The 21,172-nt window shown below is 41.4% G+C and overlaps 1 protein-coding gene and 1 long non-coding RNA gene across 8 annotated transcripts in view; both read left to right on the top strand.

Annotated features, from left to right (window-relative positions):
• LOC130684261 (uncharacterized) overlaps nucleotides 1-21,172 on the top strand; it is a 209,342-nt gene that overhangs the window by 150,705 nt on the left and 37,465 nt on the right. The window lies entirely within an intron of this gene.
• The window catches only part of PIK3CG (phosphatidylinositol-4,5-bisphosphate 3-kinase catalytic subunit gamma), a 38,498-nt gene continuing 18,803 nt past the window's right edge, over nucleotides 1,478-21,172 (top strand). For 3 of the 7 annotated variants that reach the window (XM_057504410.1, XM_057504409.1, XM_036892449.2), the window contains exons 1-10: nucleotides 1,826-1,995; nucleotides 3,780-5,786; nucleotides 8,657-8,722; nucleotides 8,835-9,060; nucleotides 10,820-10,923; nucleotides 13,530-13,676; nucleotides 15,216-15,306; nucleotides 16,103-16,233; nucleotides 17,227-17,338; nucleotides 18,531-18,688. In XM_057504410.1, the coding sequence (XP_057360393.1) occupies nucleotides 3,792-5,786; nucleotides 8,657-8,722; nucleotides 8,835-9,060; nucleotides 10,820-10,923; nucleotides 13,530-13,676; nucleotides 15,216-15,306; nucleotides 16,103-16,233; nucleotides 17,227-17,338; nucleotides 18,531-18,688 (3,030 nt within the window). In that variant the 5' untranslated portion in view covers nucleotides 1,826-1,995; nucleotides 3,780-3,791. The other 4 variants (XM_036892443.2, XM_036892444.2, XM_036892446.2 and 1 more) reach the window with 4 other exon arrangements.

Below are 21,172 nucleotides of genomic sequence, written 5' to 3'. Positions count from 1 at the left end.
ATAACTAGTGTGGGGGGGCGGGTAGTGGTGGTGGTGGTGGTGGTGGTGTCATGTTGGGACTTGGGCCCTTGGTGTGACTGAGCCACGGATGCAAAGGACTCTGTTGAATGGCCTGGGGAACAGAGCAGGCCAAGCTCCAGGTCCCTACCAGCCCACCTGTCCCCATGAGTCCTCCCACACACCCTGGATAAGCACAGCTTGGCAAACTCCTACCATATTGCCCCCCAGTCCCTCATTCAGAACCAACCAAGAGGGCCAGATCTGAGGCTCCTAAAGTCGCCAGCCGCCTAACGGAGCATTCCTATATAGGAATGTATCTTGGGAAGCTGAGAAACCCCTTCTAAAAATTTGGGAGGCAGTCTTTGAATTAAATGGTTCACCTGCTGATGTCAACTATTAAAGCTGAGCCCCAACGAGCCTATGTGAAAGGAGAGCAAACAATCATTTACCTTGGTGTCAAAGTAATTCACAGAACTCCTAATTACATATCGCCAAGAAACCTGTGAGGCCAGTGCCACCCCACTTGCGGTCCCTGGGTCTCAGCTGGAGTCCATGAGAACCCACACTGGAGGATGAACTCTGATAAGAGAGACCCTGAGATAAGAGGAGAGGGGGTTGTGATTCAGGGTCTGAGTGTGCTTGGGGGTTCTACAAGGACTTGAGATCAACTGAAAGATACAGAGCAGCTCTAAAAATGATTTAGGGTGGCTTTTTTATGGATTCTCTACTCCCTTGGGAATCAGAAGCCATCTCTCAATGACTATTTACCTGATGGTGTGACAGTGCTCAGCTCCCCGATTTTCCCATGATACCAGGAAACTTTGTATTTTTGTCTGTAGTCAGTCATTGCTCACAGTTAAATCTCCACCCAACACTCACTCACTCACACACACACACACACACACACACTGTACTTTCAGTTTGAGCCAGTGAAATTTTGAACCTTTTTTGAATGCTCTGAAAATATAGAAAAATGTCACAGCAAGCTAAGTAAGTGGGCTACCAGACCTTGTCTTTGAAAATGTCCCCTAAATCACTAGGTTTCTCTTCCCTATTCCTCAATTACTGCATAAGAACAGGGTCCTTTTGAATTCCCATGGGTGAAATGTAATCGAATGGGCTTCTCAGGTCTAAGGGGTGTAATCTGGCTCTTAAAAATTTTCCTACCAGGCTGTCTCTCTAATACTGTGGTTATCAGGCCTTTTCTTATATTTAGAACTAGCTAGAAAAATAGTTCACGCTGTTATGTCTCAGGAATGTGTATTTTTTTGTTTGGCTCTCCTTAATCTTAAATCATTTCAGGATCTTGCAATTTTTTTAAAATTAGGTCAAAGAGTAAAAAAGTATATATGGTAAACATTGCTCACTCTGGTGCTTCTCTCTGTGCTATAACAGGAAATGCATTTCTGACACTTTTGAAATGAGCGATCACACGTATAATCAACTTGGTTAAAACTTCCTTCCTGGTAACTGCAGTACTTCCTCTGCATCTGGATATGAAGGGAGACACAGAAAAGCGGAAGGGTTTAGAGGCACCCGGGGTAGGTTTGCATTTGTTTTGTTTCCAAAAATTAAACAAATGCTCCTTCAGCATCACCTCCGCTGCTTTATCAGGTATTACTTCCTTCTATTTTTTGCCCTTTGTTGGGTCTGCCTTGGAATAGTGACACTTCCTTCTCAGCTAGAATATTTTTATCTGGAACTGTTGTCGGTTCTTGAGATGACACTACCACTGACTGTCTCTGTTTCATTGTCTAGTCCAACCTGTGTGTGTGGATTGTGGATTTCCACGAGGTTCCGGCAGGAGCTCTGCAGGTGCATCAGCCCTTCTTTTGTTTTTGTTTGGGAGGAAGCGGGAGGGCCCGGGCGCCTGCGCTGGCCAGGCTTCACGTTCTCACAAGGGCGTGCTTAGTGATCACTACTGTACTGAACACTGTTTCTAACGTCTTCTCGTGAAAGGAGAAAGCTTCATAGCCTCAGCCATGAAGGAAAGCAGTGAGTATTTACTCAGCCTGTTTTCTTCTGCATCTGGTATCTTTTAAGATTGTTTGCTATCGCTGAGGCAGAAGTTATTGCTGTGAATTTGTCTGATGCCTAAATTTGGACCTATTTCATTTCACGTTAGTATCAGTATTAATATATCTTACCATTCTCTTCTTTGCTAGTTATTCCATAATATGGCAACAGACCAAACAGTGAATGTTCTAAGTGGGACAGCCAGCTTCATGTATTTACTAAGTATAACTTCATAATATTTTAAGAGAGGGAATATTGACTTCCTTTTAGTAAGGTTAAGCCAAGATATGAACAGAAGTTCAGAGCTAGTGACCCTTCTCTTCCTTATCTTTTAATCAAACTCTCCTCTTTGGTATATATAACATGCTCCATTATTTCTTAAGGAAGTAAATAGTTACGAGTCTTTAACAGTCATTTAAGAGAGTAAATGACATTTTCTGAAACACTAACTTTTATTTCAATAGTTGCTTCTTACTTAGAATATCTTACAATATAGTGGTGCTAAAGCTTAACGTCAAAATACCTTCTTCATATTTCGATTTTAGTATTTTTAGCATTTCAATAATTATTTGAAGAGTATCTTACTGCAGTATGTCCATTTATACTTAAATGCTTTGTGCAGGGTAGGTACTTACCAAAGATTTGTGGAAAGAGTGGATAAGTTGATGAGAATAAATTTGTGAGTTCCCATTAGAGAGATGAAAATATTAGAGCAAAAAAGAAGTTAAATAAGTTAAATAATCGATGGATGTCTGAACAGTGGGTCACTGGAGTCCAGAACTGCCTCCTTCCTGCGGCTTCTCCACTATCTAAGCATAGGCAGATGGAATGAATTGATATAGTTAAAATTACTTGAATGTTCATATTAGGAGAGTACAGCCTTGGGAGACCCAGCGGAAGACACTGTCCTAACATGGCAATGACAGCCAGAATGTTTACACATTTCCTGATCCAAAATTTTAAATATCTCCAAATGTTCTTCACCAATTCTGATGTTCTTGAGTTTTACCAATGAAATGACTACCTTTCCTAACTAGAAAGAAAAAACTGAGAAAAGACAGGAAGCTGACTAGCTAGTAGATACTTGATCAGACAGTTTGAAAATAGAGAATGTGAAGGAAGGTTAGGTAAGATGTCTGGGTGCCAAGAAGTGAGAGACTGACCGAAGTGGAAGTAAGTCAAAGGCCTGTTTTCAAAGCGAAGTACTTCAGCATCTCACATTGCACCTTGTAAACTAGGACTTAATTCTTTAACTGGAGTGTTTTACTGATCTATGTGTTTTGGTATGCTTAACAACAACAATTACCACTTTGGGCCATTATAATATGTCAGACTCTATGCTATTTAAGTGCTTCACTTGTACCTTTTTAAAAACTTTTATCTACAATAAACTATAAAACTATCTTTTTAAAACTAAAATTTCAAACATAATGAAAGTAGAGAGAATGAGAAACAAATCCCCATACACTCATTGCCCATTCTCAACAAGTATATTACCTTATTCGCTCCTCACCTACACCCTCTGAGGTATTGCTAACCCCATCTGAGAGATGGGGAATGGGGCTCAGAGATTATTTAACTACCTTGTCACCCATATACTGAGTATCTGGACCAAGATTCGTGAGCCCCGACTCCAAAGCCCACATATCCCCATGGGCATGTCACTGTCAATTCTCTACACCTCCTCCTTTTGCCGTCTCGCTGAAAAACGCTAGCAGAAAGCGTCTTTCCCATGACAAAGCCCTCTGTCTCTCTGCTGCCAGGTCGCCTAGGGCATGGAGCTGGAGAACTATGAGCAGCCGGTGGTTCTGAGAGAGGACAACGGCCGCAGGCGCTGGAGGATGAAGCCACGCAGCACGGCGGCCAGCCTGTCCTCCATGGAGCTCATCCCCATCGAGTTCGTGCTGCCCACCAGCCAGCGCAACAGCAAGACCCCCGAGATGGTGCTGCTGCACGTGGCCGGCCACGGCAACGTGGAGCAGATGAAGGCCCAGGTGTGGCTGCGCGCGCTGGAGACAAGCGTGGTGGCGGACTTCTACCACCGGCTTGGCCCCGACCACTTCCTCTTGCTCTACCAGAAGAAGGGGCAGTGGTACGAGATCTACGACAAGTACCAGGTGGTGCAGACCCTGGACTGCCTGAGCTACTGGAAGGTGCTGCGCAGGAGCCCCGGCCAGATCCACGTGGTGCAGCGGCGCGCACCCTCGGAGGAGACGCTGGCCTTCCAGCAGCAACTCACCGCCCTGATCGGCTACGACGTCACCGATGTCAGCAACGTGCACGACAACGAGCTGGAGTTCACGCGCCGCAGGCTGGTCAGCCCCCGCATGGCTGAGGTGGCCGGCCGTGACCCCAAACTCTACGCCATGCACCCCTGGGTGACATCCAAGCCCCTCCCCAAGTACCTGTTGAAGAAGATTACCAACAACTGCATCTTCATCGTCATTCACCGCAGCACCACCAGCCAGACCATCAAGGTCTCGGCCGATGACACCCCAGGCACCATCCTCCAGAGCTTCTTCACCAAGATGGCCAAGAAGAAGTCTCTGATGGACATCCCCGAAAGCCAGAACGAACAGGATTTTGTGCTGCGCGTCTGCGGCCGGGATGAGTACCTGATGGGTGAGACGCCCATCAAAAACTTCCAGTGGGTGAGGCACTGCCTCAAGAATGGGGAAGAGATTCACCTGGTGCTCGACACGCCTCCAGACCCAGCCCTGGACGAGGTGAGGAAAGAAGAGTGGCCACTGGTGGATGACTGCACGGGGGTCACCGGCTACCATGAGCAGCTGACCATCCACGGGAAGGACCACGAGAGTGTGTTCACCGTGTCCCTGTGGGACTGTGACCGGAAGTTCAGGGTCAAAATCAGAGGCATTGATATTCCTGTCCTGTCCCGGAATGCTGACCTCACGGTTTTTGTGGAGGCAAACATCCAACATGGGCAGCAAGTCCTTTGCCAGAGGAGAACCAGCTCTAAACCCTTCACAGAAGAGGTGCTCTGGAATGTGTGGCTTGAGTTCAGTATCAAAATCAAAGACTTACCCAAGGGGGCTCTGCTGAACCTCCAGATCTACTGCAGCAAAGCGCCAGCACTGTCTGGCAAGGCTTCTGTGGAGTCTCCCAGTTCCGAGGCCAAAGGCAAAGCTCAGCTTCTCTATTACGTGAACCTGCTGCTGATCGACCACCGGTTCCTCCTGCGCCATGGGGAGTATGTACTCCACATGTGGCAGATATCTGGGAAGGCAGAAGACCAAGGGAGCTTCAATGCTGACAAGCTCACGTCTGCAACCAACCCAGACAAGGAGAACTCGATGTCCATCTCCATTCTTCTGGACAATTACTGCCACCCCATAGCCCTGCCCAAGCATCGGCCCACCCCTGACCCTGAAGGGGACCGGGTTCGAGCTGAAATGCCCAACCAGCTTCGGAAGCAACTGGAGGCGATCATAGCCACTGATCCACTTAACCCTCTCACAGCAGAGGACAAAGAATTACTCTGGCATTTTAGATATGAAAGCCTTAAGCATCCAAAGGCATATCCTAAGCTGTTTAGCTCCGTGAAATGGGGACAGCAAGAAATTGTAGCCAAAACATACCAATTGCTAGCCAGAAGGGAGGTGTGGGAGCAAAGTGCTTTGGATGTGGGGTTAACAATGCAGCTCCTGGACTGCAACTTTTCAGATGAGAATGTGAGAGCCATTGCGGTTCAGAAATTGGAGAGTTTGGAGGACGACGACGTCCTGCACTACCTGCTGCAGCTGGTCCAGGTAGGGGCCATTGGCATTACTCATGGAGCAGTCTCACCAGGGAGTTCATTTGCATGTGCACAGGCACCCCATTCAGTTGTTATAGAATGCTCTTTGTCTAGAGCATCGCGATCAGTCAAAGTAGATCTGATGAAGCCACCTAAAAAAGTAGTAAACCGTTCCAGTTACTTTGTCGCTCTCTTTGCTGGTTGCCACAAGCCTTTGGAAGACATAAGTATTTTGCTTTTTAGGAAAACTGGACCTGTGAGAATACTTTTTTCTCATTTGCGCTATTAGTGATAGATTCGACTTGTTGAATGCTTCCTTAAGCCAAGTCACAAGAGATTTACATGCTTTTCATTTATTATCACATTTAACTCTCCCCACAACTATGAGGGAGGTGAAATCACCATTTGCATTTTATATATAAGAAAAATGGAGCACAGAGAGTCTAAGTAATGTGATCGAAGTCACATACTTTGAATGAAGCAGACCACAATTCCCACCCAGGAGGTCTGACTCCAGGCCCTGCTCTTTTCATTGGATCCCAATATCCTGAATCAATCTGGGGTCAGAATAGTGTGGCCTAGAGAGAAAAGATCCTCCTCTGTGATCGAGTTTGCTGCAAGTCATAGGATAGATAACATCTTATATCTGACGGGACCTTGAAAGCCCCTCTCTGTAGACAGGTCTAGTACTGTGTCTCCGCTCCTGCTCATGCCTCTTCATGGCTCCAGGAGGCTGAGTGATTTGCCTAGGCCCACCTAGGAAGCTGAAGAAAGAAGGAAGCACAGTTCTGCTCACTATAGGGGTTCTCAAATTGTGTGGTGCTGCTTGACAAGGAAGAAGGAAGGAATTGGAATAGAAATGCTATTCTAGAGTGCAGATGTGTTCATTCATTAATTCCACAACATGTCCTGAGTGATTTCTCTCCCTGTTCTGGGTGCTGGGTATGAGCAATGATCAAAACAGAGCCATCTCTGCCTTATACACCTGCGGTGTCGTGAGGAAGAGTGACTCTAAACGAATATACCGAGAAACAGATACTTAACAAATTGTGACCGATGCTTTGGAGGAAAATAGTATTATGAGAAAACAGGGGTCCTGGGGACACTTAATTTAGGCTGAGGAAAACAGGGAAAGTTGTGTATAGGTGATGTTTGGTTGATGTATAGGTTGATCTTTAGGATTAGCCAGGTTAAGTGTTAGATACTAACCTTGTAATCATTATATTTATAGGAAGGCCCTGGAGTTTTCTGATGAGCATTTTGGATATTCTCAACCTTAACCCTGAATCTTCACCTTCCCATTAAGCAGATACTCAGAACATTACATTTCACCTTTGCCTTCATCTATGAAATACATCCAGTATTTTTCTCTTCTCACCAGTTCAGACACTGGCATAACACTAACGGAAATGAATGAAATTTAATTCACTAAAGAATTATTTTCATTGTCATGTTCACATGTAAACTTTGCAGAATTAGAAAATAGTATTCTTCTTTGAAACATTTTAAATGAAAGAGGTCAATAAGTAATATTAACATTGAATTTGTGGTCATAAATTTGGATACTAGTCATTTGTAAAACTATCTGAGACATTCTCAGATATGGCTAAATGACTCATTCCTGCTTAAAATGGTCTCCCAGTTGAGAACTGCATTGTCTTTACAGAAGTGAAACACAAAGAAGGCCAAAGAGACTCACGTTTGGGTTAGAACCTCAAACATTTCTGAATTGCGTACTGGTGGCTAAATGATTACACTTTCAGAATTAACACCTTAGCTGAAGCTATGATAGCACTTATTGGACCACACCCATGAAAAGCAACTTTGAAAGCATGAGAATAAGTGAAATACTAGTATTGTCAATTGATCGTTTCCAAACTGAAAAACCAGAGTAAGAACCGGAAATCATGCCAAAGAAGCCTGCAGATCCTAAAACAAAGTGAAATGGGAGTTTCTCCCATTCCTTGGGAAAAAAGGATAGACCCTTTCTATTTATAAAGGAACTACTGTGAGATATTTAATTTTAAGCCTCTTCGTTTATACATACCACCCACTCTATAACTGTGTGTATGCATCTATAATAACCTGAACAATATCTGTTAGTCTTGCTGCTTTTAAAATGACAAACAATTGCAGAGGTATAGAAAATACAGAGGATGATATAACAAATATCCATACACCCACCAAGATTAAATTATCATTTACACTTTATTGGTTCTTTTTCTTGAGCTGGCACCTAAGTCAATATATCTCTATATTAGACATGAAAACTTCTAAACACTATTAAAGCACATAAAACCGAAGATTTTTCAGACAAAAAGCTCTGTGTATACTACAGCATGGCAGGTGTAGTGATCACTCTGTATGGATTGATCCAGGCCTGCTATTCATTTGTAGTTAAGAACCTCTGAGGCAGCTCAGGGGTGGCCTCTTGAGCCAAAACAAAGCAGTAGGATTATTAGGATCTACACATCTAACAAATACATTTCTTGTTACATGTACTGTGTCTCCACTGGCCATTTCTTTCCCACAACTCCTCTGACCTTCCACTTGCACAGCCCTCTCCATCTTTCCCTTCTATCCTTCCAATCAAGTAAGCCCTTAAAGGAAGCAAAAGCCCTCACCTCTTCCCATTTGAAGTTAACAAAAAGGAGATGACTGCATCAAGAGCTGTGGCTTCTAATCCCAGTCCTTAAGCAAGTGGTTCTTCTTGGCCCAAAGTGTCCTCGAAAAGAAAGGATTGACTTAAGTGACTGGTAAAATCCTCGTCACCCTAGCCATGCGGACCCACTAAGACAGAGCACCAGTTTTTCTCCATTTCCTTTTTCCTGATTAACCAACATAACATGCAATTCTACAAATGCCCACATGTTCATCCTACAGGCCGTGAAATTTGAACCATACCACGACAGTGCCCTTGCCAGATTTCTGCTGAAACGTGGCTTAAGAGTAAGTACTTCTATTTTGATAATAGCACGACATTTTAAAAGTTAGCAAGAGTTGACTGACAAACCTAAAGCATGAGTCACAATAATTTCACTCTTCTTGTTGCCGCTCTCAGAACAAGAGAATTGGTCACTTCTTGTTTTGGTTCCTGAGAAGTGAGATAGCCCAGTCCAGGCACTATCAGCAGAGGTTCGCCGTGATCCTGGAAGCCTATCTGAGGGGCTGTGGCACAGCCATGCTGCACGACTTTACCCAGCAAGTCCAAGTAATCGAGATGTTGCAAAAAATCACCATTGATATTAAATCGCTCTCTGCTGAAAAGTATGATGTCAGTTCCCAAGGTAAAGTGGCTGTGTTTTCTTGGTTCTCTTCCCAAATGCCTTCATTTCTAAATGCCATCACCCCTGTGACTTTTCTTCCTCTTGGAAGGCAAGTTGCTCCTTCCTAAAGGCAGCCAAGAACATGTTTAATCTTCTCTGTGTACAGAGTAAGCAAATTGCAAATTCTCCCTATACAAATTAACATTTTTTAAAGCTACATATTTATATATTCTAATGATGAATTTACAAAAGACATCAAATTCTTTGAAAAAATTAAAAAGTGTTATGCAGATGTAAAGTGTATTTTTTTTTTGTAGATAATTATTTTTTATTGAAGGGTAGTTGACACACAGTATTACATTACATTAGTTTCAGGTGTACAACATAGTGATTCAACATTTATATACATGACAATTCTAGGTACCAGCTATCACCATACCAAGCTGTTACAATATCTTGACTATATTCATTACATCCCAGTTACTTATTATTTTACCATTGGAAGTGTGTACTTTTTTTTTTTTTTTTTTTGTGAGGGCATCTCTCATATTTATTGATCAAATGGTTGTTAACAACAATAAAATTCTGTATAGGTGAGTCAATGCTCAATGCACAATCATTAATTCACCCCAAGCCTAATTTTCGTCAGTCTCCAATGTAAAGTATATTTTTAAGAACAGTGTACCCAGAGTTATTCCAAATATTTACCTTTTTCCTCCCTACCTTTTGAATAATTTTCAAATTTTCAGTCTTTTAAAGTAATGAATTATTGGGAAGCTATTTTAAATTTGTTGTGTATTTATATATCTTCATGTGTAGATATAATTATATATAGTACTTCATAGAAAAATATATATATTATCACCTCTTCTCTGAAGCTATTTCTAATATCTTGTTCTCCCTAAGAAATTCTGTCCCTGCCCTCAGGAAGTTAATCATTCTTTCTCTGTATTCCCACAGGTTTTGGTTGATAATGCATTAAATTATAGTCATTAACACATCTTTCTGGTCTCGTAAACAGTATGAGTCTTGAAACGAGGAGAGAGCTCTTACTCATTTTTGTTTACCTACACCCAGCACTATGGCTCATAATGGACACTTACTAATATAATCAGCCAGTATTTTTAACTTCTGAATAGTTCAAATTTCCACTTTTTCCCTTTGATTCTTTTCCAATATACCAACCAATAATGCTGTCTTCTAAAAATAATAATGATGATACTAATTTTACTTCTAAGTAAAAAAAGGGAGACATTCGGACTAGCCGCTAGTCTATCTGTTAACCAAGGAGTAATTTTTAATTACGTATTTTGCTTTTAGAGTTTTGAGGCTGTCACATCATCCCCATATAACCTAACTTCCTCTTTTGAAGAGAATTTACAGAACCCTAACTGAGTTGCTTTACTATTTTCTCCAAATATCTGTTCCCCACATCAGAGAGCAATTTTAACTTTTTCATGTTGGAAAGAGGACTACTGTGTTGATTCCTTAGCAGTCCCCTCAGAACATCCTTCTCTACCTTGTCTTGGTATCCCATATACATCTTCCCATATCTCTGTCTCCTGTAGTAGTATGTGTACATGGTTGTACTACTTTCAGTAACCCTGACTTATCTTGCCACCTCAAATGGTTATTTCCTCAAATACAGAAACCTCCCTTTTCTCCTGCTCCACACCAGACCAAACAGCATGTTGATTTGATGTGGCCTCAGGAACTGTTATAGATAATATTGGTAATTTCTTGAACTCATATAACTATTGTGTGCTTTTGACAATTACAGTCATTTCACAACTTAAGCAAAAGCTTGAAAACCTGCAGAATTTTAATCTCCCAAAGAGTTTTAGAGTTCCATATGACCCTGGACTGAAAGCAGGAACACTGGTGGTAGGTATCCGCCTGAGGTCTGTATGTGTCTTTGTGTCTTGAAAATGTCTGTTTGTGCTTACAGGGCCCAGAAGTTAAAAGCTAACATTTCTACAGAACCAGTGAAGCTGGAAAGTCCCTGGATGGGCTTCAAGCCCTTCTCTAATCACTCACTACTAAAAGCCTCAACACCGGGCAATGGGCAATCTTTCATCCATTTTTGTTTTAAATCAGCTTTCTTGAGAAATCATTCCCATATAATAAAATACAGTTCAATGAGTTTTGACAAATGCTTACAATCAAAGAACCATCACCACAGTCAAGATATACATTTCCATAGAATGTTCCAGGAAAACATTTCATTCCCTTTATGGTTAGTCCTTTCCTCTTTCCATCCTCCCTCCTAGACAACAGGTCTGCTTTCCGTCATGTAGTTTTGCCTTTTCTAGAATTTCATGAAGAGGAATCATATACTGTATATCAGCATAATGCTTTTACAATTCATCCATGTCGTGTGTATATCAGCAGTCTGTTCCTTTTTATGACTGAGTAATATTCCCTTGTATAGATAAACCACCATTTCTTATCCATTCACCTTTTGAGTATATATTTAGCAGTGAGACAGTTGAGTGTGTTTCATTTTAAAAGATACTCCCAAACTGTTTTACCAAATGGTGTACCATTTTATCTTTGCACCAGCAATGTGTGCAAGTTCCAATTGTTCCACATCTTAGCCAGCACTTGTGATCATCAGTCTTTTTAATTGTAACCATTCAAATAGGTGGGAAGTGGTAGCCCACTGTGTTTTTATCTGCATTCCCCTAATGAGGTTGTGAATCCTCTCATGGGCTTATTTTCCATCTTCTTCTGAGAAGTACCAACTACCTTGGCACTTTTGTCAAATATCAATTGACTGCATATATGTAAGACTGTAACTAGATACCCTATTCCATTCCACTGATCTAGAAAATATGCTTACATCAAAACCACATGCTCTTATGTTCAAATAGGAAACCACTTCATGTATGTGTAATAATCTTGAGATATACTTCCATTAACCTTATGCCATCCTTTATACAATTTTTGTCATGCTTTTAATGTCTACATGTTATAAACCCAATACACTGTTATTTTTGCTTTAAAGAGTTAAAGGATTCAATATATTAAACTTTTTTGTATTTACTCACATATTTTCCATTTTTGCTACCTTTCATTTTTTGTATCAGTTTTTTGCTTCCACCCAGCATCATTTTCCTTCAGCCTTTAGTATTTTTTTATAGTGAGGTCTTCTGGCAAGAAAGTCTTCCAGCTTTTGTTTGTCTGCAACTATTCCACCTTCATTTTTGAAAGATATTTTCTCTAAATACAGAATTCTAAGTTGACTTTTTTTTCCCTTTTAGCAGCATTTTCTTCTGGCTTACATATTTCTGATGATGTGTCTCCTGTCATTCTTATCTTTGACTTCTGTACATAAAATGTCATTTTCTTTCCCCAGTGTTGCTTTTAAGATTTTATTTTATCACTAGTTTTCAGCAATTTGATTATGATGTTCATGTCTTGGTATGGTTTTCTTTTTGCTTAGTCTACTTGAGGTCATTGAGCTTGGGTTTGTGGGTTGATAGTTTTTATCAACTTTGCCTGCATCCCCCTTCTCTGTGTTGTATCTGGAAACCACTCCCAGCAGTAAACTGGGGCAAGTGTAGGGCTCACCTCATTTCTTTCCATCCTCTCAGAGTCACAGTTCTACACTGCCTGCTGTCTAATGTCTGAAAAGGGTTGTTTCATATATTTGCCCAGTGTGCTAGTTGTTTATAACAGGCCACCAACTCCTGTAGCAGTTAAGTCTTGTGGATAGGAAGGGAAGCTCCTCCCTACATGTTTAACTTTATATGCAGTGAGCAGTAAATTGGCCCTACTCTATCCATGGTCCTTCACTTAGAGATTGGTAGGAATAATGATATATTATTACAGCTTCAAATTGTGTTTGCCTTATTTAAAGACCATCTGACACTTTTGATCATGGTGAATTCAGGAGTTTTGGCTAAAACACCTAATGCTTTGTATTTAGAGTGAGTGGCTGCTAAGCTCTATGTTCCCCACCTTGAATTTATTTAAGCATTTGGCATTTTCTTTGGGGTGGGGAGACATGGTATCAGAGTGCTAGATTTCTACTTATTGCTGTTAAATTGCATCCTGTTACATCAGGCCTGTTGCATCTGATACTGTGATAATAGTTTCTAGACATTGCAGTAGTAGAACTCCTTTTTCAAATAACCTTGGGGGAAGACAAGTATATAAACAGATCACAACAAAGTTGCTCTGTATTAAAGGGAACATGGGGTGGGTACCAGAATCCTGTAGGAATGTGGCATGTGGAAGATGGAATCTGCCATGCCTCTTAGGTACTTCTAAGGATTCTTAGGGTTCTTTGGAACACAGCTTGAGAACCACTGGCTTAAGTGTTATGAATAGCATTTCCAGATTTGGTGACAACACCTTCTGTATTTATATCCAAATCATTGAAAATTATTCTCCACTAGGACTTTGTTCTGGTCATTTATAGAGATGCTTTGCAAAGGATTTGTGTCCATATTGTGTGTAGGAAACATGTGACTGTTTCTTTACAGATCGAAAAATGTAAAGTGATGGCCTCCAAGAAAAAGCCCCTATGGCTTGAGTTTAAATGTGCCGACCCTACAGCTCTATCAAATGAAACAATTGGAATTATCTTTAAACACGGTGATGATCTGCGCCAAGACATGCTTATTTTACAGGTATGCTGCTGTTCAGAAACTTTTCTCAATGATTCAAAAAGAACTCCATAGTAGATCTAAAATATGCCTTCTAAAGACTCTTTCCCCATTTTCTCCTATTTTGTGTGATGAACACTGATTAAAGATGGAGAGCTTTCACTAGGGGAATATGGCTGTGAACCATGAGACGTGTAATCTAGTGAGTATCAGTTCTGTCCATTTCTGAGAACGTGCCTATCCAATATTCCCAAATAGCCAGATGCACTTCTCTACCCAATCTCTTTTTTAATACACCCCATTCCTGGCATGGTAACAGTGCATACAGATATAGTCACCCCCTGGCATGCACTGTTTGATATTCATAGACATATCTGTGCACTCACAAGAGCCCTCCTTAGATACATCACCTTTAATACACATTCACTTGCACAAGTTCAGGTGAATGATTTGGTAGGAAGGGAGAAGAAAGAAAATGAGCAGGTAGGCGACTGGAGAAATGACGCAGCCAATTAGCAAGAGTGGACAGATCACTGGAGCCGAAGGCAAATGGTGACGATATCAGTGTTAATCATTTTCCACTCTCTCTAACATGTCTGGATCACCTTCACCTTCACAAATCCATGAAGTAATATTCTCCCTATTCTAGCTGTTGAATATTGTAGAGGTAACAATTTCTAATATTTAATATACTTTATTAAAAATAGGCAAGCCACATTGATTTAAATGTAGCCTATTTACAAACTACTCACGTTTTCATTTCTCCTTGTTTTTGTTTTTACTTATTTCTAATATGGAAACAATAACACTCTTTGCTCTCTTTTCAAGAATGGTATGTGTGTTGTACTGGAAGTATGTATTTAAAAAAAGAAAAATGCCTTCAAAATGTCCTAAAGTTTATTAACTTCCAATAAATCTGTAGAATCTTTTGAATTATTTAAAGATGGATGTTTCAAAAACAAAAACCATCACTCGGTTATTCCTCTTATTTTGAGAGAAAGTCTGTGTTTTGTGTTGTTGTTGAGGCACACTGCTTGGCAGATAAGGGCAAGTCATTTTGGCTTCCAAGGCCTTAATCTCTCCACCTGCAGAGTGGGAACAATAATCACATCCACATGACAGGGTAAATACAAAGGATCGCCTTAGACGAGCACTTAGTGAATATTAGCTATCATATCATTGGTATTAGTGCCCAGGAGTGCATGATGGATAATTTGTAAGGATGTTGGAGTAAAGCTTTTTTTTTGTTTTTGGTGGTAAAATATACATAACTAGAGTGGTACATTTGAGTAGATGAAATGTGGCTAAAACCTACCCTCAAATAAATCCATTTATCCTCTTCCTCGAGGGACTCAGGCACTAAAATCAAAAGCCTCCCAAGGAAGGGAAACTTAAAAGACTGTGAGGTTGATAAATAAAACTATAGTTGTTACTTATATATTTTATGTTTACTCACACATTTTGTGTTACCAGGTAAGATTATTAGGTTTTTTTAAGGGATAAGAAAAATATATTAAATAAATATGTATTTATAACAGAAAGGTCTTTGTGTTTGATGCCTAGATTCTACGAATCATGGAGTCTATCTGGGAGACTGAATCTTTGGACCTCTGCCTCCTTCCATATGGTTGCATTTCAACTGGTGACAAAATAGGTATTTGGTTACATTGGGAGATGAATATATCACTCAGCTAGTTTTAAAGGATCCTAACTGCTTCAGTGCAGGCCTTTAATAACTGAAAAATTACAATCATAATCCATACAAAAAGAAACTGTTCGAAAGCTGCTAAATGTGAGTCTCGACTTAATATGGACATGTGGAAAATACATATAAATGTGTGATGCAAACCCTTGTGACTCTACATGGGAATGATTTTATAAGAACTTGTTCCCTCCGCTTTACTGCTCCACCTCTAGACTTAACTCATTCCATTACGTCTCAAACTTCTCTCTCACAAATTACATTTAAAAATAGATGACAAGATCTGTCACTTAATTTAATATCCCAGAATTCACATAATCAAAGCTATTACATACTCCACTCATAGCTGCTTTTACAGACACTTAACATTTTCATTTCAATCAGGCATTTTTATTCAATTTCCCATTTAAGAACTGTATAGAACCATTTCCATTTGACCCCATAATTTAAGAAATGAAAAGGCACAGGTTGCCAAGTGTGGAAGGATATGCTCAGCAAATAAATGCTTTTACTTACTGCCTTTCAAAAACCAACCTCTCTTGTCATTCAGGGATATTGGAAGCATGTCCCACACAACTTCCATTTCCTTCTCTTTGCTCTCTTCCCCTTAAGAAAACCATAGCACCTGGAACATAGCCCTCTGGTTGAAAAAGCCCTCTGCCCTCCGTTCAACAGAGACATAGCCGTTCCTCCGCCGGGTCAGGCACTAGGCCCCAATTCACATCAGACTCTGTGCGTCCTCCTGTAGGAATGATTGAGATCGTGAAAGATGCCACCACAATTGCCAAAATTCAGCAAAGCACCGTGGGCAACACAGGTGCCTTTAAAGATGAAGTCCTGAACCACTGGCTCAAAGAAAAATGTTCCATTGAAGAAAAGGTGAGCTCCTGCTTTTCCCCACTTGGAAGGTTCCTTACCAGTTGTCATTTATACAGCAGTCCTGGTTTCATGTTGTCAAAGGACCAACGAATGTCATGCCTCCTGACGTTGGGAAAGCCCTTTACTCCTGAGGTCTTGGGGGCTTAAGGTGCTCCCCGTGGTGACAGAGCACATACGTGTGAAACAGAGGCACTCAGTTCAGAACTCCATGAGCATGTGCTTCCCCTTTGCTTATCAGGCATGCTTTGCATAAAATTCGGTTGTGTGAAATAATTTGTTAGCACTTTTTATGATGACTGACTTCTGTTGCTCAGCAAAAAATTTAGCTACCATGTATAAATTCTTTCCTACCTGGGCAACCCCACACACCCTATAAAGTAATTTATAATTTACCACTGCCCTCTAATCTAAACAGTAAATTATGGATGCTGAAAACGTCAGTTCCACCATCCCTCTGAAGTCCATGTGCTGAATCCTTCACAAGCTGTGTGGTCAGGCTGTTTGGCTGTCGTGTAAAATTCTGCTGCACAGGATTAGCACTTCTCATTTGCATGGTTAGCAGCCTTTTGGGGAGGAAATATAATTAGTAACATTTATTAGTCTGTTATAAGCATGGATCTGTGAACCTGTGCATACTTTAAGTAGTCATAGGCAAAACATATAGTGACCAAGGAAGAAATTTTGATGGGTTCTGTGTAGCTGTTGGCAAGTGAAACACGCTAAGGAAGTGTGCCCTCTGATTAAATTACCGTTGCCCTTTGACACGGGTTTCCTTCTTGTGCTATTGTGACTCATTAAATTTTCACCTAAAACATCAGTAGAGCAACAAACAAGTTGGCACTTAACAGCTATCACATTAATGAAATCAGGCACAACTCACTTGCTCTCTGAAAATGGTTTCCAGAACAGTGTCTTTGTGGAAGTCATTTATAATCGATTCATGCTGCGCTTTGTAGTTAGAACACAACTAATACTGAGATGCATTTTAATTAGTTTCAGGCAGCCGTGGAGAGATTTGTTTATTCCTGTGCTGGCTACTGTGTGGCAACCTTTGTTCTTGGAATAGGCGACAGGCACAATGACAATATTATGATCACAGAGACAGGTGAGTATATTTATTGCAGAGTAACTTTTTCATTGTGGTAAAACATACATAACATAAAATTTACCATTTAACTAGCCGTAAGTGTACAGCTCGTGGCATTGAGTGCATTCATGTTGATTTTCAACCATCACCACCACCCATCTCCAGAACTTTTTCATCATCCCCCACTGAAGCTCTGCGCCTTACCCCCAGCAGAGTAGTTTTTAAATAGAGGTTAAGGTTGGAGCACGTATCTAGGAGTCGTTACTGTGTAGGGCACTTGTGAGCACCCTAAAGAGGCCCCAGGAGTGAGTCATGGAAGAAGATGCCAGAAGTGAGACCGAAGAAGGAAAAGCCCAAGACTAGCTAAAAAGCCAGGACTGGTCCCATCCCACAAGCTAGTAAAGATGGGCATGACCAGATGGGTGTCAGATGTTGCAGAGAAGCAACAAAATGAACTCAGCGAGGTCCTAAGATCTGAAAGCTGTGCCTTCCTAACCTCCACATTCCCACTGGTTCACTGTCTGCTCTGACAGTGGTCAGTACTGACCCCTATGAATGAAATTTTTCTCTAAGAAATCTGGGCCAATATAAGAGTAGAGTATGGAAAGAACACCATATTGGGATAAATCGCTTTCTCCCTGTGAGCACCAAAAGCGAGAATGCATGTACAGAGCACACGATACAGGGCTATACAAATGAGAAGAGACGGGAGGAGTCACTGTGGTGGCGATGGTGACAGTGGTAGAAGTTGACCCAAAGGAGATTCAGAATGACTCATTTCTGTGGTGCTTTTACAAATAAAAAGGTGAATGCCCCTCCCCCACAGAGGGAACTATCAGTCTATCCTGAGTTATGTTAAAGGCACAAGAGAGTCTTGGGCATAATGATGACTTACTAGCCAGAAAGTTTTTGATTTGTATTTCTAAGAATAATTCTGAGATGAGAATTTTTTAATGGCACTTGGCTGGCATTGAAAGAACACCAGAAGGATGTCAAAAACACACTTGGTTCAAAGAATGCTTTGTGCTTACTACACACACCTGCTAAGATGAAAAAAATGACAAGCTGATGAAACAGGGTAAAAATAGCTCTGTTACCCAAGATAGCTCATTTTCAGGCAACGTAAAGTATTTCAAGAAACAAACAAACCAGAGTGTTGTTACAAGAGCTTATGCCAGTGGGATGATGTCAGGCATTTTCTTCTCTTAAGGAAATCTATTTCATATTGACTTCGGGCACATTCTTGGCAATTACAAAAGTTTCCTGGGCATTAATAAAGAGAGAGTGCCATTTGTGCTAACCCCAGACTTCCTGTTTGTGATGGGAACTTCTGGAAAGAAGACAAGCCTGCACTTCCAGAAATTTCAGGTAATTGGCCTTCCACTTGATTGCCTACTGAACATGCCAACTGGATGGTGCCCATAGTACATGGCTGCCTGCCCCACTGGCTCCACCCTGGGGCCCCTCTTCCTCTGCCCACCCGCTTCCGGCCTGACCACCCCTCCTCCCCCTCATCACCCCCATTCCCATCCCAAGTACAAAATGCTGCTTCTCAGTAATCCTTGCACCTAAAACCAAACAGCAAGTAAACATATTCTCTTGTCAGGGCCTGGTAAACACGGAACCCCAGCACAACACTGGTACTGAGGAGAGGGCTTTAAGGAAGAGCACCTGGCAGGCAGGTTGATCTATTCAAGATCCCAATTTTACATGTATTTTTCAGGGCTCCCAAATGATTGTGAGCTTCTCTTGACTTGTGCTACCCGTGTCTATTTATCAAATGACCAACTCAGGGAGTTCTTGTTGCGCCGCTGAGTGTTTGCCTCCTTTTTGTAAAGGACAAGCCCCCTTTTCTCATTTGAAATCTTACCAGCTTCACTACAGCTTCTCCCGGGAGCTCTGGCTTGTCCTGCTTACCTGTGAACAAGCCCATCCATGGGTCCACCTATCTCCGTGGGAGAGTTCACATTCGACTTTCTCTTTCATTCCTTCCTGGTCCACACCCACTTTTGACTATCAAATATTTCAAATACCCAAGGAGCAAAATTTTCACGTTTGCAAATTTAGTAACTGTGAATGAACATACCTCAGACTTTAGTGGTAATCGCTGCTGTAATACATCTATTTACAAACACAAAACAGATCAACAGAGGCAAAGAGGGGTCTTGTGTACATTTGCCTCAGGTTGTCTTTAAACTGCCCCCTCCTTTAGTGCCTTGTAAACGGGGCTTGATTTACACTCAGCATTTTAGGAACAAGTCTTTTACCTGAGCACCTCCTTGAGTCCCTGACATCCTCGGGAGATGGCCTGGCCCTCCAGTTGATTGGAGCAGGAACTAGGATGTATTGTTTTGAGACCTGCCTTCTTGTTTGTTCTCCTGGCTGATTTTCGATTCAGTGATTACAGGACTAACCCTCCCACAGTTCCAAGGAGGGTTGTCAAAGAAACTGAGATCTCTGTGGCCAGATGGTCTCAGGGTTTTTAGTGTGTATTTTTCTGTGTAAACTCAACTGGGTTTCAGACTATTTCCAGAGATTTGACCCATTTCAGTTCTGTTTTTCTTTAAAGTTAAAAACACATATTTTGACAACTTCCCAGAAGAGAAAAATGGCTCTGCTAAAAAAAAAACCTTGAAGAATTTGAATTTTACCATTTAAAGCAGGGGAAAAATACTCCATTCCCCTCACCTGGAAGTAAGGTTCATCTGAGCAGCCTCGAACAAACACAGCAGCAGCAATGCTGTTTAAAGAATCAGGCCGACACAGGGGTGCCCTCCCTGACCAGCGCTCCTTGTTGCTAGGTTTTTCTTTCCTCCTTGCCGGCAGTTTATCCAGAAGGACCATCCATCTGTCTCGTTGCTGACAACATTCCAGCAGACCCTATAGGTCTGTGTCACGCTCCAAATCCCAGTAGTACTTCCCATTAGCCTTCTTTGTTGTTGTTACAAGTTTCAAAATATTCTTTAATGAAAAGATTTTGGGTGTGGGAAGGCCAAGGAGAGGTCACCTCCTCCTCCACGCAGCTTCTACCCAAAGCCACAGATCTTTGCAGGAAGACTTTGTCAGTCTCATGCTCTTGGTCTGGAAGCATTTCTCCATCCTTTGCGACCAAAGCTTGTTTCTTAAGCTATTAAAACCTTTCATTAAGGCAACATCTAGGCAGCGTGCACCACTAAAAACACACCTTTGTGAATGTATTGTACTTATTGTGTGTGTGTGTATATATACATATATACACACACACACATACTTATGTATTATATATACTATATATACAATATATATATTGTACTTATTTTATATATATATACACACACACATGTATGTGTTTTGGAGTCATGGCATACTATTTCAGTGCCTGTGAATATCTGCACTTTGAGCAGTAAATGCCACTGCAATTTGGCATGGTGGTAGAAAGGATGGGCTTGGGAGCAGACAAACTTGAGTTTGAGCCCTGGCCCTGCTGCTCAACCACTGTGTTTGTGATACAAATTCCCTATCCTTTCAGGACCCGTTTCCCCATATGTGAGGTGGCAGTACTAAAGATCTACCTCATGTGGTTGTTTTCAGGATTGTTTCCATGAAATGTGTAGTATGCTCTTAGCCCTGTGTCTAGACCACCGTGGTAACTATGAACAGTAGCCTCCATCATTATGTACATCACAAAGGGTCTTTAAACTTTGAAAATTTATAAGCTGATAAGACTCTTTTGAATGATATCTGGAGCAGAACTGCAATGGATAAAACATGAAAATGTGGCAGTGTTCTGGTCAAAGGGCAAGTGGCCTCTGCTGGCTCAGCCTCCCAGCCTGCTCCGTCTGCACCCTGGGGTGCTTCTCCCCACTCTCCTCA

This window comes from Manis pentadactyla, chromosome 7, assembly GCF_030020395.1.
Source record: "Manis pentadactyla isolate mManPen7 chromosome 7, mManPen7.hap1, whole genome shotgun sequence".
NCBI lineage: Eukaryota > Metazoa > Chordata > Mammalia > Pholidota > Manidae > Manis > Manis pentadactyla.
This window is presented reverse-complemented; position numbering and strand designations above follow the sequence as displayed.